The sequence below is a fragment of the Panthera tigris genome, chromosome B2, assembly GCF_018350195.1.
Source record: "Panthera tigris isolate Pti1 chromosome B2, P.tigris_Pti1_mat1.1, whole genome shotgun sequence".
Lineage (NCBI taxonomy): Eukaryota > Metazoa > Chordata > Mammalia > Carnivora > Felidae > Panthera > Panthera tigris.
The window spans coordinates 30,544,511-30,572,230 of record NC_056664.1 but is presented as its reverse complement, the minus strand read 5'-3'; the positions used below and the strand labels follow the sequence as shown (position 1 = coordinate 30,572,230).

The 27,720-nt window shown below is 45.4% G+C and overlaps 1 protein-coding gene across 8 annotated transcripts; it reads right to left on the bottom strand.

Annotated features, from left to right (window-relative positions):
- Positions 1 to 194: 194 nt before the first annotated feature.
- Positions 195 to 25,201, bottom strand: MSH5 (mutS homolog 5). 8 transcript variants are annotated; one of them, XM_042986002.1, is made up of 25 exons: positions 24,789 to 25,201; positions 24,096 to 24,318; positions 23,764 to 23,887; positions 23,234 to 23,314; positions 22,988 to 23,050; positions 21,893 to 22,014; positions 21,609 to 21,718; positions 21,298 to 21,333; positions 20,679 to 20,761; positions 19,858 to 19,903; positions 15,523 to 15,661; positions 15,339 to 15,401; positions 8,014 to 8,142; positions 7,649 to 7,721; positions 7,376 to 7,485; positions 7,059 to 7,139; positions 3,742 to 3,829; positions 3,322 to 3,511; positions 3,079 to 3,205; positions 2,286 to 2,435; positions 1,612 to 1,758; positions 1,260 to 1,403; positions 912 to 1,049; positions 664 to 737; positions 195 to 451 (listed from the first exon to the last, which is right to left on the bottom strand). In XM_042986002.1, exons 2-25 carry the CDS (start codon positions 24,303 to 24,305, stop codon positions 340 to 342), a joined length of 2,640 nt encoding a protein of 879 aa, XP_042841936.1. In that variant the 5' UTR covers positions 24,306 to 24,318; positions 24,789 to 25,201; the 3' UTR covers positions 195 to 339. The 8 variants fall into 8 exon arrangements, with proteins under 8 accessions (XP_042841936.1, XP_042841934.1, XP_042841940.1 ...); XM_042986000.1 differs by having other exon boundaries at positions 24,727 to 24,803; XM_042986006.1 differs by having other exon boundaries at positions 1,612 to 1,686; positions 24,727 to 24,803.
- Positions 25,202 to 27,720: the final 2,519 nt, after the last annotated feature.

Here is a 27,720-nt window from a genome sequence, read left to right as displayed (position 1 = left end):
AGTAATCTCTACACCCAACATGGAGTTCCAACCCACCACCCCGAGATTGAGAGGCACACGCTCCTCTGAGCCAGCCAGGTGCCCCAGTGTCACTGTGTTCTTAATGAGGCAGGGCAGACCCCTCTGTGGACTTCTGCTTGGTGCTTCATGTCTTTCCTATTGTTTTGTGATGGCTGCTCTAAAGAAACAATACCTTGGTCTGAAATAAACTTTATTCCTAACGTGAAACAGAATTTCCAGGAAAATTGAGAATTTTGGGCCTGAGGGAGACCAGGAAAGAGACAGGGCATGGCAGCTCGCTGGGGTCTTGGGAAGTGGAGGAAAGCCAAGGAAGGACTCTCAAAGGATGCCAGGGGCAGCCGGCAGCACTTCCTGACTCATGAAAATGTCCAGGTCCAAGTTGGGATCTTCCAAATCCAGTTTCAGAAATTTATCTACCAACGTCTGGCAACTAATGGGAGAGAGAAAAATGGGATTTATGGGAGAAGAGATAACTGAGTCCCCAGGCAGAGGAGAGAGGCTGTGGCACAGGGAGCCCAGGAAAATTTAGAGATTTCAGGATAAATCGTGGGTCTCTGAAGGACAAAGAGGCTGAGTCCCTGAAAGGGGGAGAAGAGCTGCAGACATGCTAGAGAGAGCCGGGACACTGGGCCACACACTCACTTTTCCATTTGCTTCTCCTTTAGCAACTCCTTGACAGGCTTGATGGGTTTCCCACTGCGGATCAAGTCTGAGACCTAGGAACCAGAAGGAGGGTGGGGGTGGGGGTGGAGGTGGGACGTGGAGGTGGGGGATAGAGGAGGGGGAGTTGGGTAAGAGAACTGGAACTAAGGGTCAGAAATCCCATGGACCCAGAAAGCCAGGCTAACGGAAGGGAGCCCTGATGGAGGTACTTGACGTTTGGATCTCACCTCCTTGCCACGGGCAATGAGATTGCCGGGAAGCCCAGCCTGGGCAGCTGTGTAGGACGCATGGCTGGCATTGGCAATACCTTCACAAACCTGATAGAAGAAGACTAGGTCGTCCCCATCCTCACAGGTCTCCATGGTCTTAAAAGAGATACAAGGGGACAGTGTGTCATCAATCTCTCTGCTTCCTGCCCTGAAACCCTTGGCCAACCCCTGTGGGGAGTGAGAAATGGGAAGGGACATGGTTCCTGTGCTCAGGGAGCCCCTGTCGTACCTGAAGAGCCTGTCCTCACTCAGTTCTGGTAACTGCTCATCCTATGGATCCCTAGAGGGCTAGATGGGTTTCCTTACCAAATACTGCACAAGGGGCCCCTGTGGCAGCAGCTGTAGCTGAACAAGGCTCAGAAAGTTGGTGGCCACAAAGATGTGAGGGCACATGGGTCCAAGTGCCAGCCAGTGTCGTAGCACAGCAGCTAGAAGCGCAAGCCCATCCACCTGCGCAGAGGGCAGGGGTGAGGGTACTGAACCAGAGGTGTCCTGTGTACACTTCTCCACCTGCCCTGGCCTGCCCCATCTTGCACTTTTCTGTTTCTTTCTGGCCCCATGCACCCCTGTTCCTTTCCCGAGGCACAGCATCACCCTCGTGCTCCTTTGTCTTCCCCCGCCTTCCCCTCCTCAGTTTCTCATCCTTTTGTCTCCTCACCGTGTTGGTTCCCTTTCCAAATTCATCAATGAGGACCAGAGACTGCTTGGTGGCATTGTTCACTGCTTTCGCCACCTGCTGGGTACCAGGCGGACAAGGGAGGATTTCATTGGCATTCAAGCCTGTAATGCACTGACCACAGTCTGCCTGTGAATAAAGCTGCTTATATATGTGTCCACCCTACTGGACTGCAGGTTCTTCAGTGGTAAGACACACATTTCATTCATCCTTTCATTGCCAACAGTGTCTCATGCAAATCAAAGGTTCAGTAAAAGTTCATGGTATTGATTCTCCCAGTCTCTGAATTTGGTGCTTCCTGCCCCTAATACAGAAGGCATGCTGCAGAATGAAGATTTTTCTTGTTCTGATCATTTTTCTTTTTAGATTTTTTTTTCATTTAGAGAGAAAGCATGGGGGGGGGGGTGTGTGTGAAGGGGCAGAGGAAGAGAGAGGGAGAGAGAGAGAGAGAAGAGAATCTTAAGCAGGTTCCGTGCTCAGCATGGAGCCCACACGTGGCTTGATCCCACAACCCTGGGATCATGACCTGAGCTGAAATCAAGAGTCAGACGCCCACCCAACTGAGCCACTCAGGTGCCCCTGATTATTTTTCAAGAGTAGAGTTCCTTCCTTACTAATACCCTCCCACAATCCCACCCCCCTTTGCTCCCTTTGACCTGGTTAAGGTCGATCATGAAGGTGGAGAGGCCCAAGGAGATGGATTCGCAGCTATGAATCCGGGTGAAGATGGCATCCACTGCCCCAATTTCGGCTTCCTCTGCTGGCACAAAGCTGCCCACCAGGGCCATGAATGTGATCAAGCCTACCTAGAAACGGAGGAGACAGGGCCTGGGGCCTGATGGTGTGGGCTGGGGTAAAGGTGAGTCAAGGCTGAGGGGTGAATTATAGATCAAAGAGGGATGGACACAGTTTAATAGAAGAGTAGAGCCCCTTCAGCTTTCTTTAGAATCAGGAAAAAGGAAGGGGGGAGGGGGCAGAGGCACACCTGGGAATGGCATGGATCTATTCAGAGATGGGGGAGAGGATTTCAGGGCACAGAAAGATCTGTTAGAGCATGGCTCTCCCTCAAGTACAGAATGGGAACATGTGAGGTAGAGGAGCAGGGAGTGTGCACTACAGACTTTTGATGATAGATCGAGTCAGAACACAGGGGAAGAGCTGTAGGGACCCATGTTTGCAGGCAGGTGGGAGATGGAGACAATGAAAAAGATGCCAGAGGCCCAGTGTGCAGGGATTCTCCTCACTTGTTTTTTTTTTTTTTAATGTTTTATTTGGGGGAGAGTAGAAGTGGGGGAGGAGCAGACAGAGGGGGACAGAGGATCTAAAGCAGGCTCTGTGCTGACAGCAGTGAGCCCGATGTGGGGCTTGAACACATGAACTGTCAGATCATGACCTGAGCTGAAGTTGGGTGCTCACCTGACTGAGCTACCCATGTGCCGCTCTCCTCACCTGTTTGAGGTATATGCTCTTCCCTGAGGAGTTGGGTCCGGTGATGACTTTGATCCTCCCTTTGTCCCTGCCACACTCTGCAGAGTTGGGCACGAAGGTTCGGGCACAGAGTTCCATCAGAGGATGTCTGCAGTGGGTAGAGAGTTACCTCGCACATGGCCTGTGAATCCAGATAAATGAAGGCAGCAGAGATGGGGCCTTTGGGCCCCTTGTGTCTATGCCTCCAGCCCCTTCTGTTCTCACCTGCCATTCAGGATTCGGACCCCAAGGAGTTGGGGGGAGTAACGGGGCCTTGAGTAGCCGTAGTCCCGGGCAGCACTGGCAAGAGCCAGCAGGACGTCCAGGCGGGAGGCAAGGTCCAACACACGGGTCAAGACAGCTGCCCGTGCCAGCACCTGACACTGCAGCTGGTACATCAACAGGGTCTCCTGGTCTAGAGGTAGGGGAGGAAGGGGGCTGGACATTAGCTCCAGGAGAAAATGAAGAAGAGACAAAGAAGCCAGCAGAAAGACCTGGAAATAGGCTTGCAGAGAAAGAGTCTGAGACACCCCGAGACATTGAGAGGAAAAGGTACAAAGTCAGAGTGAGAGAGCAGGAAGAAAGGAGCCTGTTAGAATATCCTCCAAGCTGCCCGCTCCCCTCCAGCCTTTTGCTTCTCCTCACCCCGGATATCACAGTGCAGGTCCCCCAGCAATGCATCCAGCTCCTTGGTTCGAGCACTACGATAGTGCAGCTTCTCCTCTGACAGAAACTGGGTGCAAGGGTTCAAAGCTGTGGGCCTTGCATTCTTGGTCTCCATCTTCTCTAACATCACCTCCAGCCCCACCCCAACTTTTTTTTTAACTTTATATTTTATTTATTTAAAAAAATTTTTTTAATGTTTTTATTTATTTTTGCAACAGAGAGAGACAGAGCATGAGCAGGGGAGGGGCAGAGAGAGAGGGAGACACAGAATCAGAAGCAGGCTCCAGGTTCTGAGCTGTCAGCACAGAGCCCGATGGCGGAGCTCGAACCCACAGACCGTGAGATCATGACCTGAGCCGAAGTCAGACGTTTAACTGACTGAGCCACCCAGGCGCCCCGTTAACTTTATATTTTAAAATAAAACAGGGCGCCTGGGTGGCTCGGTTAAGCATCTGACTTCCACTGAGGTTGTAATCTCATGGTTCCTGAGTTCGAGCCCCACGTCAGGCTCTGTGCTGACAGCTCCGAGCCTGGAGCCTGCTTCGGATTCTGTGTCTCCCTCTCTCTCTGCCCCTCCCCCGCTCACAGTCTGTCTCAAAAATAAACATTGAAAGAAAAAAAAACTGAATTAAACAAATGTGTAGAAGAATTATTATGAGGCAAATACCCTTGTGACTAACCATGTAGGTTACAAATTGAGTTAAGAAATTAAAATTTTGCCAGCTACCCCAGAGAGCCATCCTATCACAACCTTCTCCAGCTCCTCAAAAGTAACCTCTATTCTGACCTTTCTGGGAATCAATTCTTTATTTTCTTTGTAAGTTTATCACCCAAATATTCATTCTTAAACACTAGTTTAGTTATGCCTCTCCTTGATAATTTCTGATATATATATTTTTAATTCTAGTATAATTAACATACGGTGTTATGTTAGTTTCAGGTGTACATATAGTGATTCAATACTTCTATGTATGCTGTTCAGTGCTTATTAAGTGTACTCTTTTTATTTTTAACATTTATTTTTGAGAGAGAGAGAGTGTGAGTGGGGAAGGGGCACAGAGAGAGGGAGACATAGAATCTGAAGCAGGCTCCAGGCTCGGAGCTGTCAGCACAGAGCCCAATGTGCGGCTCAAACTCACGAACCCTGAGATCATGACCTGAGCCAAAGTTGGATGCTTAACCGCCTGAGACACCCAGGTGCCCCAAGATAAATGTACTCTTAATCCACTTCACCTGTTTCACCCATCCCCCCACCCACTTGCCCTCTGGTAACCATCAGTTTGTTCTCTATAGTCAGGAGTCTGTTTTTTGGTTTTGTCTTTTTTCTTTGTTCATTTTTGCTTCTTAAATTCCACATATGAGTGAAATGATATGGAATTTATCTTTCTCTGACTTATCTTACTTAGCATAATACTCTGTAGATCCTTCCATGCCATTGCAAATGGTAAGATCGCATTCTTTTTTTATGGCTGAGTAATATTCCATTGTGTGTACCACATCTTCTTTATTCATTCACCTATCAGTGGACACTTGGGCTGCTTGCATAGTTTGGCTATTGTAGATAATGCTGCTATAAACATAGGGGAGCATGTATCCCTTTGAATTAGTGTTTTTGTATTCTTTGGGTAGTCAGCAGTGTGATTCCTGGATCATAGGGTAATTCTATTTTTAATTTTCTTTGGAACTTCCATACTGTTTTACACAGTGATGGCACCAGTTTTTGTCCCCACCAACAGTGCAGGAAGGTTCCTTTTTCTCTACATCCTTGCCAACACTTGTTGTTTCCTGAGTTTTTGATTTTAGCTATTCTGACTAAAGTGTGGCTTTAGGTGTGAGGTGATATCTCATTGTGGTTTTGATTTGTATTTCCCTGACAGTGAGTGATGTTCAGCATCTTTTCATGTGTCTGTTGGCCATCTAGATGTCTTCTTTGGAGAAATGTCTGTTCATGTCTTCTGCCCATTTTTTAATTGGATTATTTGTTTTTTCTTTTTATTGAGTAATATAAGTTCTTTTTTTTTTTTAATTTTATTTATTTAAGTAATCTTGGGGCCCCTGGGTGGCTTGGTCGGGCAAGGGTTTGACTTCAGCTCAGATGGCGATCTCACCATTGGTGAGTCTGAGCCCCTCGTTGGGCTCTGGGCTGACAGCTCGGAGCCTGGAGCCTGCTTCAGATTCTGTGTCTCCCTCTCTCTCCCTGCTCCTCCCCGCCCTCTCAAAAATAAATATTTAAAAAAATTTTTAAAGTAATCTCTACACTCAACATGGAGCTCAAACTTACAACCGTGAAATCAAGAGTCGCATGCCAAACGCTCCTATAAGTTCTTTACATATTTTGAATACTAACCCTTTATCATATATGTCATTTGCAAATATCTTCTCCCATTCCACAGTTGCCTTTTAGTTTTTTTGGTTGTTTCCCTTGCTATGCAGAAGGTTCTTATTTTGATGTAGCTCCAATAGTTTATTTTCACTTTTGTTTCCCTTGCCTCAGGAGAGGTATCTAGAAAGATGTTGCTACAACCAATGTCAGATAAATTACTGCCTGTGCTCTCTTTCTAGGATTTTTATGGTTTCCTGTATCACATTTAGGTCCTTAATCCATTTTGAGTTTATTAAGTAGGCTTCATGCCTGGCATGGAGCCCAATGCAAGGCTTGATTCACGACCTTGAGATTAAGACCTGAGCTGAGACCAAGAGTCAGACTGACTGACTGAGCCACCCAGGTGCCCCTCTCTATTGCATATTCTGGGCTTTCTATTCTGTCCTATTGATCTATGTGTGTATTTTTGTGCTAGTGCTATATTGTTTTGATTACTACAGCTTTGTAATAAAACTAGAAGTCTGGAATTGTGATACCTCCAGTTTTTTGTTTTTCAAGATTGCTTTGGCTATTCAGGGTCTTTGATGTTCCATACAAATTTTAGGATTGTTTGTTCTAGTTCTGTGAAAAATACTGTTAGTATATTGATAGGGATGGCATTAAATCTGTAAACTGTAGTATCAACATTTTAACAACAATTGTTCTTCCACTTCCAGAGCATGGAATGTCTTTCCATTTCTTTATGTCATCTTCAATTTCTTTCATCATTTTGTAGTTTTCAGGGTACAGGTCTTTTATCTCTTTCTCACCTGACTTCTTTCTCTTTTATTTCAGAGCTGGTAAAGATCAAAGTAAAACTGTAGAAGAGACATCCCATATTGGTCAGTGCTAATGGGGGAAGGCCCTCCCTCAGCTGCTGACTCATTTCCCTCATCACCCTCCCCCCCCCCCCCATAGAAGTCAAGGGCCTTACCATGAAGTCCAGTCCTTCGATCTCAAAGTCACTAGCCTCTACCATGAAAGGCAGGCGGGGAATACAAAGAAGAAAGCCAATCTGGGGAGAGTGCAGAGGAGTTAAAACAGGGAATAAAGTACTGGACACCTTATCTCCCCAGAGGATGCCAGAGATCCCAATATTCTCCAGTGCTTCTCTCAAGGGCCTAAAACCACCACCGTGTCCATATTCTTCACACTTCCCCAGGGGTTTTCTTATCCAGCAGTGTGTCCTTCATAAACCTAATATCTCCCATAAAAGACCCCTGGAGGCTACACCCGTCCTCCTGCCCTCACCAGAGGGATGTAGATGACACTGCATGAAGGAATACGGGAGTCCAGATTCTCTAGCTCCTTTCGGGCAACCTCAGTGAGGAAACTGGGAAGTCCCATCAGCCTTCGTTTTTCTAGGAGGGTGGAAGACATATGAGTATCGAAAGTAAGGTTCCTGCCCTGTTTGCCATGGTTAGTTAGCCCCAGTTGTAGTGGCCACCTACTGATGATGGTACCCCATCACTGGGCAGGCTCGTGTTTGGGGCCCATAGGCCCCACTGCACACCCAACACTCACTCTCATCAATTTCAGGATCTATGTTGGGGAGGACTGTGAAACGATTTTCAGCAAGACTGCCCTCAAAATCCACCTGAGGAGATAAAAAGTCCAGTTGCTCATCACCCAGAACCATCTCCCAATCCTGCTCCTCACCTCTACTCGGGTCCCAATCCTCCCTGCAGTTTCTGCTTTAACCCTAACCCTCCAAGCAGGTCTCTGACATTCTGACACTTCCTCTCACCATCTCATTCTTTGGTCATCCAACTGACTTTGATGTCTCTCATCTTCCATAGCACATTCCCCAGAGCACAGTCCTTCTGTGTCCTCCAATCCCACCTCTCTTCCCTAGGTCCCCAGGGGTTCTGCCTCTGTCTTCCACTCACCACTTTCCCAATGAGGCTGGCAATATGGTGCAGGTCATCAGAGAACTCTTGGGCAATGTCCTGAAAGAGCTGGATGGACTGGGGCAGGGAGCGGCAGGCATCCCTCAGGCCCAGGGCACTATACACAGTCTGTAGCAGAAATGGACAGAAGATGGGCTGAGGTGAGGGGACAGGGATGGACTGAGAAGAACAGAGAGCAGCAGGGGGAAACACAATATAAAAGACAGAAGATCTCAAAGGCAAAAAAGAAACAGTAAGTGAGGAAAATGGCATCTGTAAAATTCTGTGTCAGGCACTACACTAAATAGTGAGACTACAAAGAACTAAAATGGGCCCTGTCCCAGATGAGCTCTTGGTCAAACGAGGAAGACAGAAATACACCCAGAAGATTTAAAAATAGGGGCACCTGGGTGGCTCAGTTGTTTTAGTGTCCGATTCTTGGTTTGGGTTCAGGTCATGATCTCACAGTTCTTGGGTTCGAGCCCTCTTGGGTTCTGCACCGACAGGGTGGAGCCTGCTTGGGATTCTCTCTCTCCCTCTCTCTGCCCCTCCCCTGCTCGTGCTCTCTCTCTCTCTCAAGAAAAATAAATAAACTTAAAAAATAAATAAATAGGGACACCTGGGTGGCTCCGTTATTTGGGCCTCTGACTTCAGCTCAGGTCATGATCTCACAGTTCGTGAGTTTGAGCCCCGCGTCGGGCTCTGTGCTGGCAGCTCAGAGCCTGGAGCCTGCTTCAGATTCTGTGTCTCCCTCTCTCTCTGACCCTCCCTGGCTCATACTCTGTCTCTTTCTCTCTCAAAAATAAATAAACATTAAAAAAATAATAGTAAATAAATAAATAAGTAAAAATAAAGTGATAGGTGCTTCAGTAGAGGAAAGGATCTTTTAAACTTTTTATTTATTTTTAGTGTTTACTTATTTTTGAGAGAGAGAGGGAGAGAGAGCGCACATGTGCACGCACACAACAGGGGAGGGGCAGAGAGACAGGAAGAGAATCCAAAGAAGGCTCTGAGCTGTCAGCACAAAGCCTGACACAGGGCTCGAACCCATGAACCACAAGATCATGACTTGAGCCAAAGCTGGATGATCAACCAACTGATCCACCCAGGTGCCCCTAAGAGGAAAGGATTTTACACTGAGGAAGGAGAAAGAGAAGTAGAGATATGGAAGGCAGAACAGTAAATGAGCAGAAGGAGCAAGATAGCACTGGGGAAAGACAGCAAGAAGAGAGAAAGGGTGAGAGTCACTGACAGTTAATTACCCAGGGTGAAGCTCAGGGCCCTGAGGTGGCTGCCAAGGTTAGACTGAGCGGACAGACCAAATCCATAGGGCATCTACTGAGCCTTACTTGGTGGTAGAAGATATATGAAGTAAATAAATCAAAGGGTTTATACTCTAGCCATGATGGAAATAAACAAGCAGCAAAAATAATGACTACCCACAAAACAGATTGACCAAGTTATGGAACTGATTAAAATTATGAAATAAGTTCAGAGAATAAGACTAATATGGACTAGGGTGCCTGGGTGGCTCAGTCGGTTGAGCATCTGACTTCGGCTCAGGTTATGATCTCGCGATCTGTGAGTTCGAGCCCCACGTTGGGCTCTGTGCTGACAGCTCAGAGCCTGGAGCCTGCTTCTGATTCTGTGTCTCCCTCTCTCTCTGCCCCTTCCCCGCTCATGCTCTGTCTGTCAAAAATAAACATTTAAAAAAATTAAAAAAAAAAAGACTAATATGGGCTATCTTTACAGAGAAAAGGAAATGAACTTGGTTGTGAATAAGGCTATTCAAAAGGAAGGAGAGTATTCTGTTTGAAAGCAAGAGCATGAGTAAATGAATAGAGGTAGGAGTAAGAGCCAACACTTATTGAATGCTTACTAGGTGACAGGCAATGTTCTAAACTCTTCACATATGTTAATTTCATTCATCCTCAAAATAATCTTTGGAGATAGGAATTATCTCCATTTCACAGAGGAGCAACTGGAAGCACAAAGAAATAACATAATTTGCTCAAAGTCTCACAGAGTAAATAAAAGAGCTGGGATTTGAACCCAGGTGTCTGGCTTTTAACCACCCTGCTACGTTGAGAACACAGTGTGCAGAGCCCCTGAATGCATAGCCTGGCCTGGCTGATGAATGTTCAGTAGTGGGAATGGAAGATACAAATAGTTCCACATATCTGTTCATGTTACAAGAAACCTGCTGAAGATAATAAGAAGCAGGTTTCTCACTGGCAGAGAAAGAAGTTACAAATGAGGAAAGGAGGAAGTCTGGAGTGAACTCTGTGGTATTGACTGTGGTATAGAGTGAACTCTGTGGTATCAGAGGTATGAGTATGAACTCATGGATTCTTATATAGATAGATCGATTCAGGAATACAGATGTATATGCATGGGTTAGCATACTACATTAATTTCTTTAGCTCTGTCTGTGGTGAAAAGAAGTGACAGATACCCCAGTAGCAATAACCACATCTAGTGTCCAGATCTTGGTTTCTAATACTATTCTCCAAAGAATGTAACCAGGACTCCTTGGAGAAATGGTTGATTCTAGGGCTTAGGCAAGGAAAATATAAGATGACTCTGGAGCATCTTGTAGTGGTAAAAAGTTAGGAAGTGCTCAAAAATGGACTGGGGGCCATGTCAGAAGAGCATATCAAAAGCCTACCTGAATCTGAAAAGCCAATCTAAAAGCTAAATGGGCATATTAAAAATACACTTTAAAAAACTATTTAAAAAGGGGTGGGGGGTATGCGCCTGGGTGCCTCAGTCGGTTAAATGTCAGACTCTTGACTTCAGCTCAGGTCATGATCTCGTGCTCATGAGTTCAAGCTCCACATCAAGATCTGTGCTGGGTGCTGGCAGCACAGAGCCTACTTGGGATTCTGTCTCCCTCTCTCTGTTCCCCCCCTGCTTGCTCTCTAGCTCTCTCTCAAATAAAAATACACTTTAAAAAACTATTAAAAAATAAATAAATGGGTATATTAAAAGTCAATCTGAAAAGAACTCTTAAGGAACTAAACTAGAAAAATTTGAGTAAAATAAAAATACAACACTGAATTATAACTCATAAAAGATTTCTGACATAACTGTACTATGGTTATGTCAACATTGTTTTGGTAATATGTTAACATTAAGGGAAACTGGATGAAGGATATGTGAGAACACCATGTACAATTTTTGCAACTTTTCTTTACATCTTAATTATTAAAAAAAAAAAAGAATTTAAAACAAAGCAACAGAAGGATAAATCTTAAAAATTTTAAAAAGAAAATGTTATCTATAGGTGGGGGGGTGGATAGAAACTAGAATTAGTTGACTACATAATAGTTTGGAATTACATAAATATTTTATGTAATTATAAAAATAAATGAAATTTTAAAAATTCTTAAAAATCAAAAATAGAATGAAACAAATGAACATAAATGTATGTCCAGATAGTGACATAACTACACAGAGAGGAACTATTCCAAGTGACTAAAACAGTAATTTGACTGTATGTCCTTAGTAGGGACAAAAAGAACTTCCCTCCTCCTCCCCAAAAATCTTAAATTATTTTCAATAATATCATTGATAGTAGTGCTAGAAGTGTTATACTAAGATCGTTATGGATGTAATGTAGGAAAAGGCAAATGAATGATATTCTAATCTTCTCATTGCTATTGTTATTGAGAACCAGAATTTTCAGTATGAAGAAGAAATACTGAAGAAGATAAGTAAAGGAATATATAAGGTAAGGATGCTGTGCTTCTGAATTTAAATTGGTGGTATCAGTACCAATTTTATCATGCATGTATTTTACTTTTTAAAAGTTCCTATATATGTCCACAGAAAAGTCTTAAAAACAATAAGTAAAACATGCTGGGACATGTTTCAGCATTCAGACTGAGACAGCCTGTGATACAATTTTTCACTAAAAGGAACCAGGGCTCCTTGGAGAAATGTCTCATCCTGGGTCAGAACCAGGAGATATGAGATGTAGGGGCACCTGGCTGGCTCAGTCAGAAGAGCATGTGACTCTTGATCTTGGAGTCAAAATTCAAGTCCCACTTTGGGTGCAGAGATGACATAAAAAATAATAACATAAAAAATAAAAATAAAAATAAAATAAAATAAAACCAGGAAATGTGAATGATATTTTTGTTAGATCCCATCAAATCAGAGAGCAGGAGGGAAGCTGCCAAGTGGGAAAATCTACTGGGGTCATGTTTAAAGGACTCAGAAGCCAACATGAAGAGGCTCCCATTGGCCAAAGATGGAATAATCTGAACATGTAGAAAGACTAAAATTGCAGAGGACTGAAACACAAGCATAAATCTGAGTTCATGATGATACACAACAACAAAAAACACACTGGCTACCTTGGAGGATGTTAGGGAACCAATTTCCTATATGCTGATAGCTGATAAATAAAAGCAGGGGGAGGGAAATCAAGCAATTTCTATGATATGAAATATATCACTGGGAAACCAAAAAGCAGATGAGAGGGTTTCTCTTTACAGAAATGTTCTGGCTAATAAATGAAGAAAGGATGACAGAATAATACTACTTTGCAATCCATAAGGAAATAATGGACTTAGGTATTAAACATCAAAAGCTGCTAACATCACAAAAGGAGAGACAGACATATGAGACATTATATTCCTCCACTTATAAAACAGTATTGAAAAAAATCTAACTTGGATTTGATCGATCTTCTAGGTTCAACTATTTACTTACAGAAATTCTAGAAGAGCGTAAAACATGTCAAAAACACCTACTGATTACATTCAGCAAAATCCAGGCTAAGGGAAATTCTGTCGGACAAACAATATAACTTCTTCAACAAATAATTTGCAAGGGGAAAAAGAGAGATAAAGATTGAGATAGAGATGGAGGGAGAACTGTGAAAGGCAAAAGGAACCCACAAAGGACACTTCAAGAGACATCAAACCATTGCCATATGTTGAACATATTTGCATCCTGATTAAACAAAATGTAATGTTTCAAAAATCATGACATTTATGAGAGGATTAGAAATGTGAACATCAGGAGGGCCTGCGTGGCTCAAGTCAGTTGGGCATCCTACTCTTTTTTTTTTTTTTGAGATACAGAGCAAGAGCAGGGAAATAGCAGAGAGAGGAAGACACAGAATCTGAAGCAGGCTCCAGGTTCTGAGCTGTCAGCATAGAGCCCCACGTAAGGTTCGAACTCATGTACCACGAGATCATGACCTGAGCCAAAGTTGTACGCTTAACCGACTGAGCCACCCAGGCGCCCCATCTGACTTTTGATTTTGACTCAAGTCATGATCCCATGGTTCATGAGTTCGAGCCCCAGTTGAGGCTCTATGCTGACAGCATGGAGCCTGCTTGGGATTCATTCTCTCTCTCTCTCTCTCTCTCTCTCTCTCTCTCTCTCTCTCTCTCTCAAAATAAATAAATAAATAAACATTAAAAAAAATGCAGGGCACCTGGGTGGCTCAGTCAGTTAAGCTTCCAACTTTGGCTCAGGTCATGATCTCATGGTTCATGAGTTGGAGCCCCGTGTCAGGCTCTGTGCTGACAGCCTGGAGCCTGCTTTAGATTCTGTGTCTCCCTCTTTCTGCCCCTCCCCCACTTGCACTTGCTCTCTCTCTCTCTCTCTCTCTCTCTCTGTCAAAAGTAAAACATTACAAAAAATTTTTAAAAACCTGCTTTTAAAAAGAATAGAAATGTGAACATCGGACAATTTGTAATATTCAAGAATTATGCTGTTAGTAAGATAATGATATTGTTATTCCTTTTTATGTTTTTTTAAGTTTTTATTTATATTTATTGTGAGAGAGAGAGCACCCACATAAGTGGGGGAGAGGGACAGAAAGAAAGGGAGAGGGAGAATCCCAAGCAGGCTCCAAAGCATGGCTCAATCCCACAAATGGTGAGATCATACTTGAGCAGAAACCAAGAGTCTAATGCTTAACTGACTGAGCCACCCAAGCACCCCCATTATTCCTTTTTAAAAGTAGTTTTGGGGGGCACCTCTCTCTCGGCCCCTCTCATGTTCATGCTCTATCTCTGTCTCTCAATAATAAATAAACATTAAAAAAATTGTTTAAAGTAATTTTTGGGGCACCCGGGTGGCTCAGTCAGTTGAGCATCTGACTTCAGCTCAGGGCATGATCTCATGGTTCATGAGTTCAAGCCCCACATTGGGCTAGCTGCTATCAGTGCAGAGCCACTTCTGATACTCTGTCTCCCTCTCTCTCTGCCCCTCTCATGCTCATACTCTTTCTCTCAAAAATAAATAAGCATTAAAAAAATTTTTTTTAATGTTTATTTATGAGAGAGACAGAGACAGAGTGTGAGTGAAGGAGGGGCAGAGAGAGAGAGGGAGACAAAGAATCCAAAGCAGGCTCCAGGCTCTGAGCTGTCAGCACAGAGCCTGATGCGAGGCTTGAATCTGCGAACCGCAAGATCATGACCTGAGCTGAAGTCAGACGCTTAACCGACTGAACCACTCAGGTGCCCCCAAAATAAATAAGCATTTAAAAAAAAGAGAAATTTTCTTTTAGAAATCATATTAACATATTTATGGGTGAAATTATATGATGGCTGGAATTTGCTTCAAAATAATCCAGGAAGGGGAAAGCAAGGAGAAGATATACATGAAACAAGATTGGCATGAGTCCAAGTGTCAAAGCTGCATGGCGGGTACATGGAGGCTCATTATATTACTCTAAATTTTTTTTTTTTCACAACTTTTACAATACAAAGTTTTTTTCTTGGTTTTTTTAAGTGTTGGGATAGGGTGCCTGGGTGGCTCAGTCGAGCATCCAACTCTTGATTTCAGCTCAAGTCATGATCCCAGGGTCAGGGGGATCGAGCCCCGAGTCGTGCTCTGAGCTGAGCATGGAGCCTGCTTAAGATTCTCTCTCTCTCGGGGTGCCTGGGTGGCTCTGTCGGTTAAGCATCCGACTTCAGCTCAGGTCATGATCTCACGGTCTATGAGTTCAAGCCCCGCGTCGGGCTCTGTGCTGACAACTCAGAGCCTGGAGCCTGTTTCAGATTCTGTGTCTCCCTCTCTCTGACCCTCCCCGGTTCATGCTCTCTCTCTCTGTGTCTCAAAAATAAATAAATGTTAAAAAAAAAAAAAAAAGATTCTCTCTCTCTCTCTCCCCCTCTTTTTCTGCCCCCCCCCCCCCAGCTCATGCTTGCTCTCTCACTCGTGCGCTCTCTCTCAAAATAAATAAATTTTAAAAAAAGTGTCAGGATAAAGTTGGAGAGGGTGACCAGAGTACAGAAGGTCTGGATCACTTGCTGAGGGACTTAACTTGGATTTCTGGGATTCAAGAAGGAAGATCTTACCTTGTACAGAACTTGCCAGTCGCTGACCTTGGTGTGGGACAGCTTCATGCGTTTCAAAATCAGCTACAGTCAAAGGGACAGCCATTGTTTTCCCTCTCCCACTCTAATGCTCCTCAAAAAGCCGCATGTCCAATATTGACCCTCAAACTCCTTCCCCACCTCCCGGCCCCCACCCCTGGCTCACAGGCACATTCTTGATATGACCCAGCAACCGATGCAGCATTTGAGCCATGTCCAGATTCTGGGGTAGTAGGAAAAACTGAATGACATCCAACCGAGAATTTAGCTCTCCCAGGTCGTGAGTCGGACGTGTGAACCATAGCCTGGAAGCAAGGCATGACACGGGGGGTGGGGACAGAAATTACATCTGTTCTCTTTATTGTCTTGATCCCAGCTTGTGAAAATGTGTGTCTGGAGGTCCCTGGGGATTGTGGTAATCAGTATCTGTACTGGCAAGTACAGTGTCCTATCTATGCAGGCGTGTTCACACAGATCTACTAAAAATCTCTGCATGTGAGCACGACTCTGTTTATCATGGTTTTGATGGATGTAACCATGTGTCATTCCATGTGGATATGTAATGGAGCTTGTCAATATTTAGAGGGAGTGTAGCGTATTGAGGTATTTGTGTGCCAACACTCTAGTTCTCTCTGCAGCTGAGTAGGAGACGGTGAGTCAGCGTGAGTTTATCTGCATTTAGCTGTGAAAGTGTCTCTGGGTGTAATTGCACACACGTTCATCTTTTCTTGTTGTTCTGTAAAAGTATATAACCATTCCATGTGGAATGATAATCCTCAATTCATGATAATGGTCATCTCTGCAGAGAAGGATTGGGAAGGATACTGAAAAGTCTTCAATGACATTGTCTTTTTTTTTTTTTTTTTTTTTTAAAGTAAGTTCTATACCCACTCTGGGACTCAAGCTCATGACCCCAAGATCAAGAGTCATATGCTTGGGGTGCATGGGTGTCTCAGTCCATGTGGAATGATAATCCTCAATTCATGATAATGGTCATCTCTGCAGAGAAGGATTGGGAAGGATACTGAAAAGTCTTCAATGACATTGTCTTTTTTTTTTTTTTTTTTTTTTAAAGTAAGTTCTATACCCACTCTGGGACTCAAGCTCATGACCCCAAGATCAAGAGTCATATGCTTGGGGTGCATGGGTGTCTCAGCGTCCGACTTCAGCTCAGGTCATGATCTCGCAGTCTGTGAGTTCAAGCCCTGCGTCGGGCTCTGTGCTGACAGCTCAGAGCCTGGAGCTTGCTTTGGCTTCTGTGTCTCCCTCTCTCTCTGCCCCTCCCCTGCTCATGCTCTGTCTCTCTCTGTCAAAAACATTAAAAAAAAAAATGTTTTAAAAAAAGAGTCATATGCTCTACCAACTGATCCAGCCAGGCGCCCCTTCAAAAACATTGCCTTATTCTTAAATTTGTTCGTGCAAACATAGACGTTTGTATTATTATTACTTCCACATTTTGTGTGCCTGAGATATTTCCTAAAAAATTAGTATACGGTAATAAATGTTTCTTCTGTGTTTGTCTAATTCTGGGTGCCCCTATCTTCTCTATGGCTATGAAGAGTGTGAGACTCTGCAAGGACCTGTGAGCCCATGAATTCTTTTCTGTATCAGAGCAAGCCATTAGGCATGTTATTTTACTTTATTTATTTTTTTAATGTTTATTTATTTTGGGGGGGAGGGGCAGAGAGGGAGGGAGACAGAGGATCCAAAGAAGGCTCTGAGCTCTCAGCACAAAGCCCGATGCAGGGTTCAAATCCCCAAACTGTGAGATGATGACCTGAGCCAAAGTCAACAGACTGAGCCACCCAGGCACCCCAGGCATGCTACTTCATATAAAGAACCAATCTATGGAGACACTATGGCCGGAGGATATGTATCTCACACTATATAGTCTATGGCCAGTTACCCTGGGTTAGAACACCCCAGGTTAGAGTAAAATGGAGAATTAGGTTGGATTCGAGGGTAGGTTTTAGGCACCTCTGCTCCTTAGCCACAGAGAGCTCCACCAGCAGCTGTGTAGGTCAGTCTGTGAATACCCTTCCCCACCTTGGAGAGTACAAGCAGACTTTCTTGTAAAATACCTAGGTTTTTCAGGGCGCCTGGGTGGCTCAGTCAGTTAAGCATCCGACTTTGGTTCAGGTCATGATGTTGCGGCTTGCAAGTTTGAGCCCTGAATGGGACTCTCTGCTGTCAGCACAGAACCCACTTTGGATTCTCTGCCCCTCCTCCACTTGTGCTCACACTAGTGCTCTCTCTCTCTCGCTCTCTCTCTCTCATAAATAAGCATTAAAAAAAATACTTAGGTTTTTCTGACTCACGTACTGCTAGTGCCAGGAGAAATCTTAGTCAAGCTAAACCTCCTAATTCTACAGCTGAGGAAATGAAGCCCTTAGACAAGCAGCTTGTCCAAAATCTGGAGCTGGGTCTCAAACTCAGGTCTCCAGACGGTGAGCACAGTGCTCTTTAGAGCATACTGTGACATTCAGTCACCTTCCTGGTGCCCTGTCCAGTTGGAGGCCAACTGGGTCCTTAGTTCATGATTCACGTTGTGATTCCATGCCCTGCTGGATCCTACCTGGGGGGATCTGCATTCCTCCCCTCCCCTTTAACTCTGATCTCTTCTCCCCCGAGAATTCCTTCTCTCTCATCCCTGGTTGAGATTAGAGATCTGCACCTGTAGAATGCGTGGGTAATGAAGGCACCCCAATTACCTGGAGATGACCTCAGATTATCTAAATTAACCTCTAAAAGACACACAGTGCAGGGCAGGTGAGGTGGGTAAAGGATTGTGCACCTGTAGGCTAGCAAAGGTTTCAGCTCTGAGTTGTACAGATGACGTGACCAATGTGTTTGCATTTGTGTACCTACTCACTCGGTGCTACTACATACAAGGCCATGTGCCAGGCACTGAGGTAACAGGAATGACCGTTGTATGGAGCTCACAGCTATGAGAACAAGCAGATTCACCGACCGCTAACTCCAACCTGATGTGACAGTACAACTAGAAAACAAACAGGCAACGTGTGAGCAAACAGGAAGGTGTGTGTCAGTCTCCTTATGGGTGCCTGTGAAAGTTTCACCACGAAGGTGATAGTTGGCTTGTACCTTGAAGAAGATGTAAGATTCTGACAGGTGAAGAACAAGGGAAAAACTTTCCAGAGGGAACTGCATAAACATGGGCATGGTGTATTTCCATGATGGAAAGTGGCCCAAATGACTGGACTATAGGGCAGATCCAGTAAGGATGGATTTAGGAAGGGCTCTGGAAGATAATCATGGAAGTTTAAATTGGGGTGAATGGGAGGGGTCCTGAACATCATACTGCTAAATATGCTAATCTCCAACCCACGGAGAATGGGGAAGTCTGAGGCTTATGTTATTTTGTTTTTACTTAAGGTTTAAAAAAAAAAAAAAAGTGGAGTGATATGCTCAGATCTCTGTTGTGGAATGACAAGTATTTTCGAACGAAGGACAGATTGGAAAAAGAAGAGATTCAAAGCACAGAGACCAATCTGAAGGTGAATACAATGCCCAAGGTTAGAAATGATTACAGCCAGAGTTAGAGCAGTGGAAAGAGGGAGAGAGATGTCTGAGAAAGACATTTCAGGGTACAATCAATAGGTCTTAGTGAATAATTGAATATGAAGGGTGAAGGAGAAGCATCAATCCAAGGTTGAGAAGCAGTACTGCCAGCGATGCCATTATGCAGATAAAAAAGGATGCAGGAAGACGAACAGGTCCAGTGGGCATCAGTTTAGATGCTCTGAGCTTGAACTGCCTATAGAAATTGCAACTGGTGATGACGTGCGGTGAGCATTCCACATATACAGCTCAGAAATAGAGACACAATTTTGAAAGTCAACAGACAATAGCTCAAATGTGAAGTGTGATTTTTATAATTAAAGATAGTACCATGTGGGGCCTGGCATGTGACTCCTGATCCTGGGGTCATGAGTCTGAGCGCCACGTTGGGGAGTTGATTGTACTTAAAATAAAATTTAAAAATCTTAAAAAAAGTAAAGATAGTATCATATGAGGTCGAAACTTCCAGTTATTAAAAAAAAGACACAATGTATAGCATAAGGAATATAGTTAATAATACTGTGTTAACTTTGCATGGTGACAGATGGTAGCTAGAGTTATCATGGTGATCACTTCGAAACGTATATAAACACTGAATCACTATATTGTATACCTGAAACTAATATAATATTGCAATCAACTACACTTCAATAAAAAAAGATATTACCATGTGTGCATCAGTATTTTGTGATTGTTTCTGCTGCTTGCATGTGTGCCAGTCTGTACCATCAATGGGCATACGTATATCTGTGCTGACAACATAAAATGAGGATACTAGCTACCACACGGGATTGGTGTGAGGATTAAATGCGTTTAGCCAGCATTTGGGAAATGGCAGTTCTCAGCACTATGAGATGGGGTGGTTTGTGTGAGTCTGTAGAATGAATACATTAACCTGCAGCACATGTGTGAGACTTACCTGAGCAGCTTCTGTCCCCACTTACAGTGGCATCTATTGAGGATTCCTGTGGGGAGCAGGGGCAGGCAGTGAGCTTGTTACAAGGCAGGGGCAGAAAAAGGAATGTGTGGGTGTGTCTAAACTGAGGCATCCGGGCCAGAGGTTCGGTTAGGACAGAGTTTGGACAGGCTGGCCTGGGGGCGTTCTGCAGATACAGAACACAAAGGCAGCTAAAGCCAGCGACTGGCCACAAGTCTGAGCCAGGATTACCGTCCAAGGGCTTAGGGAGGGATAGCCACTCACAGGAACAGTTGGCCAGAAAAATACACAGAGCAGCTGTGGTTGGATTCACAAAGAGGCCAACACATATATGTAAACATTAGACACAATCCACTGAGGTATGCACAGTAAAACCATGCGGCTACTTGGGGAGATGTCCCCACTACACCCTAAAGCCAGAGACAGCTGACAAAGACTCAATGCAAATAAGTTATGCATAAGTTATGGACAGTTATGCAGTTATATAACTCTCCTCTAAACATAGGGACTCCCAAAGTCCCTAAACAGGTGCACAACCAGCAGAAACATCCATAGAAACCCAAGGAAGGAACATGGAATTGGTAAAGTAAGAGATGATATGCAAATGACACTGGACAACTATGGATGGGGGGGGCCCAAGCTCAGGGAGGGTACAAGGAGCATAAGAAAGCTGGACTGGAGTGGAAGAGACATCTGGCAACAGGAGTGAAGTGGGAGGGAAGAGGGACTGGGACACATGTTGGGAGGCAGCTGCTTTTCTGGCAGCATTTTGTAGTGTGGGATGAGGGAAGGGGCATACCTACCAAACAGGCTGAGCCCCTCCTTCAGTCCACTGGCCACTTTGTACACTGAAGGGTGAGACTCACTCTTAAATATCTGCAGAACACTGTAAGGGAGAAGTGAAGGAGCTTGCGGTAACTTGGATTTAAAAAAAATTTTTTTTAAGTTTATTTTTGAGAGAGAGAGCAGGGGAGAGGCGGAGGGGGGTGGGGGGAGAGAGAAAGAATCCCAGGCAGGCTCTGCACTGTCAGCATGGAGCCTGACACGGGGCTTGAACCCTGAACCATGAGATCATGACCTGAGCTGAAACCAAGAGTCGGACACTTAACCGACTGAGCCACCCAGGAGCCCCAAGGTAACTTGGATTTTTTAAAGGGAATTGAGAAGATGGAAGGGAGATTGGGAACATCCTCCTGAGATCAAATTTGGTTGTAAGGTCTGTCCCTCACTTCTGTATCAGTTTTTCTCTTTAGAAAAGGAGGGTGATACCTTTGGGCTTTTCTCCCTCTCTTCCCTTTTCTTCAAGGAGAGAGACCTTAATAACCCCTGGATTAAAGAAACTGGAGCCTCACTGGGATTATTAGAGTATTAAACTTAATCCTTCTCTCTCCCCAGAGACGCAGCCTGCCTCCATCTCCTTACCTGTAAGTGTCTTGATCTATGCTCACCAGATGGGTCCTGAGGACAGAAAACAAGAAGAAAGAAAGGTGGCTGGGGTAGGAGCGGTGTGAGTTCATTCTTAGGTTCCACCCCCTAGATCCCCCTCCTGGAATACTGTCTCAGTCATCTCCCCGGAGCTCCACACCCCCTTCAGGTGCTCCTATGTGTCCTAGAGCACTTTACCTGATGGGTCACTGCCCACTCCTCCCACCCCACCCCACCCCCACCTTGTCTTGCTGTTAAGACCTCCCAATCCCACCTTACTTTGCTTGAGGTTAGGGTAAATCACCTACAACACAAATTTCTTAAAGCCCAGGATGGGGACGCTGACGTTATAATCTTCCAGTTCAACCCCAATTCTTCTTCGACCCAGGAACTTGAGCAGCCCTCCAAGTGCTCGAACCTGGGAGGAAATCAGTAATGGAGTTGAGGTAAATCCCAATGTCCTGGAGGCTGGACAACACCAGAGAAAACTATTATTTTCCAGGATTGGACTAGTACCTCCCAGGACTCAACCCTAGGAATGGGTATTGGTCCCTTTCTCCAACCAGCCCTCATCTCCCAGGACCCTTCCTACCGTGAGGAGGCAGTCAAAGGGAATAATAGAGGAGAGGAAGAGGATTTTCTCAGTGGTAGTCATGGAGTCTGGGATGAAGGAGTAGTTTCCAGCAAGAAGCCGCTGTTTGCTTATCTCCAGACCTATTTTGGGGGAAGCATGAGAGGCAAAGGAAAGGTCTTGTAGCCCAATTTTCACCCCATTTTAAGAATGAAATGATAGAAGCAAGAGAGAGGATGTGACTTGCCAAGTTATACAGGCAGTTAATGGAAAGCTGAAACAAGAATCAAATCTTCAGGGGCGACTGGGTGGCTCAGTTGGTTAAGCTTCTGACTCTTGGTTTCAGCTCAAATCATGATCTCATGGTTCAGAGCTCGAGTTTGAGCCCTGCATCTGTGCTGTCAGCGTGGAGCCTGCTTGAGATTCTCTCTCTCCTTCTCTGCCCCTCCCTTGCTCACACACTCTCTCAAAATAAAATGATGATGATGATGATGATGATACTAATAATAATGTACCAAATTTTCAGACTTAGTCTAATTATCTCTTTATTTTACCTAGAATATAAAGATCTTTGGTTGAGAGCACAACCTGAGAAAGACAAGTGATTCAGAATATCTATTCCTAAGGTATCTATTTGGAATTTGGGATTTGGGGTCAAAGGATCATATTAATAGAGGAATGAATAACACTAATGTCTTAATATCTAAGTAGAATAGAACATTCCTTATCTTTTTTACAAACCTGGGAAGGTTTTGTAAAACTTTTTACAAACCTGGGAAGGTTTTGTCTATTTTTTTTTTTTTTTTAAGGGACAAATGGCTTTGGCTTAAAGGTAAAAATCCCAACAATCAAAGCTATCCACAAAGTGCCACCACTTCCTCTTCTCTGGGAAGGCCCTCATCCCTAGACACGCCTATGTGGAAACTTCACAAGGTTTCAGGTTATTAAAGGGTAAGGAGCAGGACAGATCTTGAGGAGACTGCTTATGGGACCTGGAGAACACAAAGGGTTAGGATAAGATAAGGCTGAGGAGAGACTTCTGATGGAGCTCAAGTAGAGTAAGGAGAAAGGGGTAGGAAAAATGGGATGAGGAATTGGGCAAAGGAAAGGAAGTACCAAAATCCACACTTGGCAAAAATACAATTTCAGGTCTCTTAGGCTCTCTGTGTTCCTGGGAGGCTGTGGGGGAAGCAGAGAAAGGGCCATGAGTCTGAACATCTCAGTCCTCTGCCTCTGTCCCACCTTCCCTCTCACCCAATTCTGGCCTCCTGGCTGTTGCTCCTTCAAGACCCTTTAGTCTCCTGGAATATTCCACAGTTCACTCCTTTCCCATTTTTGCTTTTCCCCTTACCCAGTCCTTACCAAGCTTTCCTAGAAACCGAGTCATATTCTCATCCTGTTTGGCACTCGTAACAACAGACCGGGGATTGATTTCATCCAACACTTGGAAGAAGAATGGAGACCAAATGAGTAAAAGGATCCTCTAAGGGGGTATCCATAGGCCTCCCCTTGCTATTTCCTTCTACTCCCTCCAAAACAAACAAACAAACGGACCCTCATTTCCTCCCTCTAAAAGTAAGAGGTGCTCTGCACATTGGGAGCATAGGTAGGAGTCAGGCATGAGATTGAGGAATGAGAAGACTGGCAGGGTGGCAGGAGGGAAGAGTGACCTGGAGATTGTCACTAGACTCCAAAGCCCTGCAGGACGGACATGACTGATTTGCCCAGCACCTGATACATTATAAACAATAAGTGTTGAATAATGAAATGAATTCCTATAAACAACAGGGGGAAATTCTGGGAGTCAATAAAATAAATTGAGACAGGTAAGGATAGAAGAGTGAAATACACTTCCAGTCTCAGAGTAGAGGAATCCATGGTTCTGCTCCCACCTCTCTGGAGAAGCTTGAGACTCTCATGGTCTGGGGCATCTGGCATGAAGTGGATGGTAGAGTCACTAGTGTCATAGTAGGCGATGCCCAAGTATCCTGAAGTCCACAGCGCACACAGATAGATCTATCCCAGGAAGAAGAAAGGAAACCGACAGGAAAGGAAACTGCTGGTAAGTGTAGGGTTATGCCATGTCCTACTTAATTTTAATCATTTTATCAAATCCCTTGAGATAAGTATCATCGTCCCCATTCAGTCAGTGTCAAACAGAGCAGAGGCAAGTGACCTGCCAGCTATTCCAAGCCCACTGATTCTAACATCCCGAAGTTCCAACCAGCTCCCTGCTCTCAGGATCCAAGCGCCTGCTCCACCAGACATCAGCTATCGCCGCCCCAGAGACCTCCGCCGGCTCTTGCTCGTTGTCCTCCTCCTCCTCAGCCTCCCCACGGCCCGACACTGGGGCCAGGCTGGGAAAGCTGGCCGAAGCTGCCCCCGGCTCCGGGCTCTGCGGCGTCCCGCCTGGGATCGTTCCTACGGAGAACATGGCCTTGGACGCTCTGGGGGCGCAGAAAAAGAAGACGGTTCAGGAGCGGGATTTCACCGCCAGGAGGCTGGGATAGGGGGTGCGTAGACACGCAAATCCACCCGAACTGGGAGAGGGCTGAGGCGCAGGGCTGCAAGGGCCGGGGAGAGCTGCGGTAACGTTTTGTTTTTAACATCTGCAGGCATTTTGACAGGCGACTTCTTAGGTATATCACCAAAGTCCAGACTGCAAAACCCCACGTGCCCCACCCACATTCCGGTCACCAGGAGCTTGTACTTTGGCTGGAGGGCCCTGAGGGCCGAGTCTGCACGTCTCCTCTCCCCGCCTCTGCCAACCACGCCCCCACTATCGCAGCCCTAAACTTCTCGACTTCCTACCCCAGTTGCGGACACTCGCGGCACTTTCCCGCGTTTTCAGTCACCTGGGTAGCTACGTGCGCGAAACCGCGTCACTAAGAGCCGCGCTCCCGCAAGAGAGGCACACCTGAGTGGGGGCGGGGTGCGCGCGCACACGCCCCGCCCCTCTAAGCCGCTATTGGCCGGAGAGATCCGGATCCTGCTTAAGACTTCGACAGGACTGGAGGGAGGAGAGGATCGCTGTTGCTAAGACGGCTGGACGCTGATTGGTCTACTCGCATATGGGGCGGTGTCCGAACGTTCAAACTTCCCGCCGCCAGTGCCGTTGCTTAGCACTCGGGCCTTAGGCCTGCCGGGTTTGGGCTTTGATTAACGCGGGGTGGAGCCTGTGAAAGTCGGAAGCGGAGCTTGAGTCAGAGCCTACGGAACTAACTGGTCTAGGCGGGTTGGGGGGAGCAGCCTAAAGGGGCAGAAGCGAATTGCATTTTTTTTTTCCGGAGAGGGAAGATAAGCACATTATTAAACCTGTACCAACAACTCTAAATTAATATTTGTACCCACTGAACTAGTATTTATGAACAGCTTAGAATTGTGCCTGGTAAACTTAGTAAAAGCCACGTGTTTTAAATAAATAAGCAGAAATAAGCAAGACTCCTATCCTAGTCCTCTTTTGCTTATATCCTTGGTTCAGGGTATTACCACCCCAACGAGGGAATTACTGGGTCTCAATTATAATTTTTGTCTCCCACAAGGAAGTGGAAGCATTCGAATTACACCAAAGTCTGGTGGAGAGAATTAGACCTGATAAGAACAGCTACACTCCTGCTGAGACATGTCTGTACCCCTCCTATAGATGCACACACACCCACATCCGTAAGTACAGAGGGGTGTTATTCATTCACTCAGCAACTATTTAGTGCCTACTCTGGGTCAGGTGGTAGACCCAAAGTACTGAACATTAATTAAGTATGGGCTTCATGAAACTTTTTAGTGTGTGTGACGGGAGGTTAAGCGAGGAGATTGTGAGGGGGACAGAAATAAACAAGTATATACTTTAAAAAATACATCCTCCTCCCCAACTTTGTCCAGGGTACCCTGAGATGGGGAGATCCCATGCAAGAGGTTAGAGAAGATGGTGGGATAATCTGGCTCTGCTAAACAATGATTGGAAAATCCCCTCTAGGAAGAAAGCTGGGGAGTGAGTTAAGGGCTAGGTTAATGGTTACCCCTGGCAAACGGTTGAGCAATGGAGCTATGGAAACCTGGAAGAGACTGTCATAACTCTAAGGCGTGTCAGAGAGGGACACACCTTCCAATCTGGGGTGAAAAGAGATTAGGGACTGGTTTACCAAGCCAAGGAAGGGGAGGGAGTGAAAAAAGAAACCACCTTTCAAAGGAAAGGATAGATATTAAGATAGAAGAAAAGCAGAGGTAAGGAGATGAGACCAGAGGGACACTTCTCTGATGCAGGATTTGAGGCTGCAGCCCCTGGTTTCAAATCCAGGGGGCTCTGCTGAATAGTACCGGGAGAGGGCAGCATTACCTGTCATCTGGGAAATTAAGGCAAAATACCTTTTGGGTAGCCAAGCCAGCCAGCCAAAGTCAATATTGATAATCAAGCCAGCTCTAGCTATAAAGCTGTAGGAGAGAAAAGAGAGGCAGAGAAGAAGCTGCCAAAACCTGTTTCAGCTCAGGGCTGGCCCTATTTGCCTGAGGCGTCTCCCAGAAGGGAGATCTTTGTGGGGCATATTCTCTGATGGACATTGACCAGCTGAAATAGAAGAGGACCCTAGGAATAGGGCTGCTTTGACCTCCTTTCCTCAGATGGAAGGGGTCCTGTGTACAGAATTTGAGGATCACCCATGGAGAAGACTCCCCCCCCCCACCCCCTCCCCCCCCCACACACATACACACTCATGGAATCATTCTACAACCTTATAGGATCTTACTATTCAAGGAAACAAACACAATATATCTCCTCTCTGGGGAGGAGAGAGATAGGCCTTCCCCCAGAGAGGAGAAAACCCACAGAAAAGGAAGCAGGAGAGGAAACCACTAACTGTTAGTTTCCAGCAGCATGTTTCTCACTCTGCCCCAGTCCTCCCCCAAGTCTCTCCCTTTCTTTAAGTGTCAAGGCCTGTTTTGCTCCTATGTGCTTGCACTCCACCATGTTTTTCTGGAACTGTAGGTCTCTTGTGAGCAAGGGGTGAGGAAGAAAGAGAAGGTATGGTAGGGTAGGAGGGAGATTCAGGATATGGAGGCTGGAATATATCCAGTTTGGAGGATGTATTATTAAGCCATTTTTCAGCAGATCATAAAGAGTTTGACAGAACCTCGAAAATCAAGCTACTCTTCCTCTGCCTCCCTACTTATTTGTGTCCCCAAGGACTCCACTTACATTATTCCATCTGATCTTTGTTTTTTTTCTTCCATAATAGGACCAGCTACCATCCCCTCCAGGATCAGTGCAGCTCTATTCTGTGGCCATAAAAATCCCACCCTTCCCCGCTTCTCCCATCTTCAATCAATCAGTCAGAGAAGGACAAGGGGCACAGGAAGGGGCCCAGAATGGGGGCAGAAGTGGAAGTATTAAAGCTGACCAGGCTACTGAGGAGGAGCAGACCTCCCCCAGTGATGAGGCCCCTTGGTTCAGCTTCTTGTTTCCCTAGCACAAGTCCTGGTTGTCTCCCTTCCCATCCCCTGCCCTACCTTTCACCACTCTCTTCCCCCAATCTCAGTGTCCATTTCCAGGTCCCTGGAGTCTGGAAGGAATATGGAAAAAGGAATAAACGACCACCTTCACATTCTAAAATTCCCTCCCTAGACCCTTATGGGCTTGACCAAGCTGCTGATGTCGTTTCTTGTGTGAGGGAGGAGTGAGAGTGTCCTCTGATTAATGCAGCAGGGAAACTGAGGCAGGAAAAAAAATCCTGTGTTCAAAGAGACTGGCGGAGAAACGAGGAGGTTCCCAGGATTCCCTCTCTTTAACACCCCCATCCCTTATCCTCGAAGAGACCTGAGGATCTCCCCTCTGGACCTACTCCCTAGATCGTCGAGTC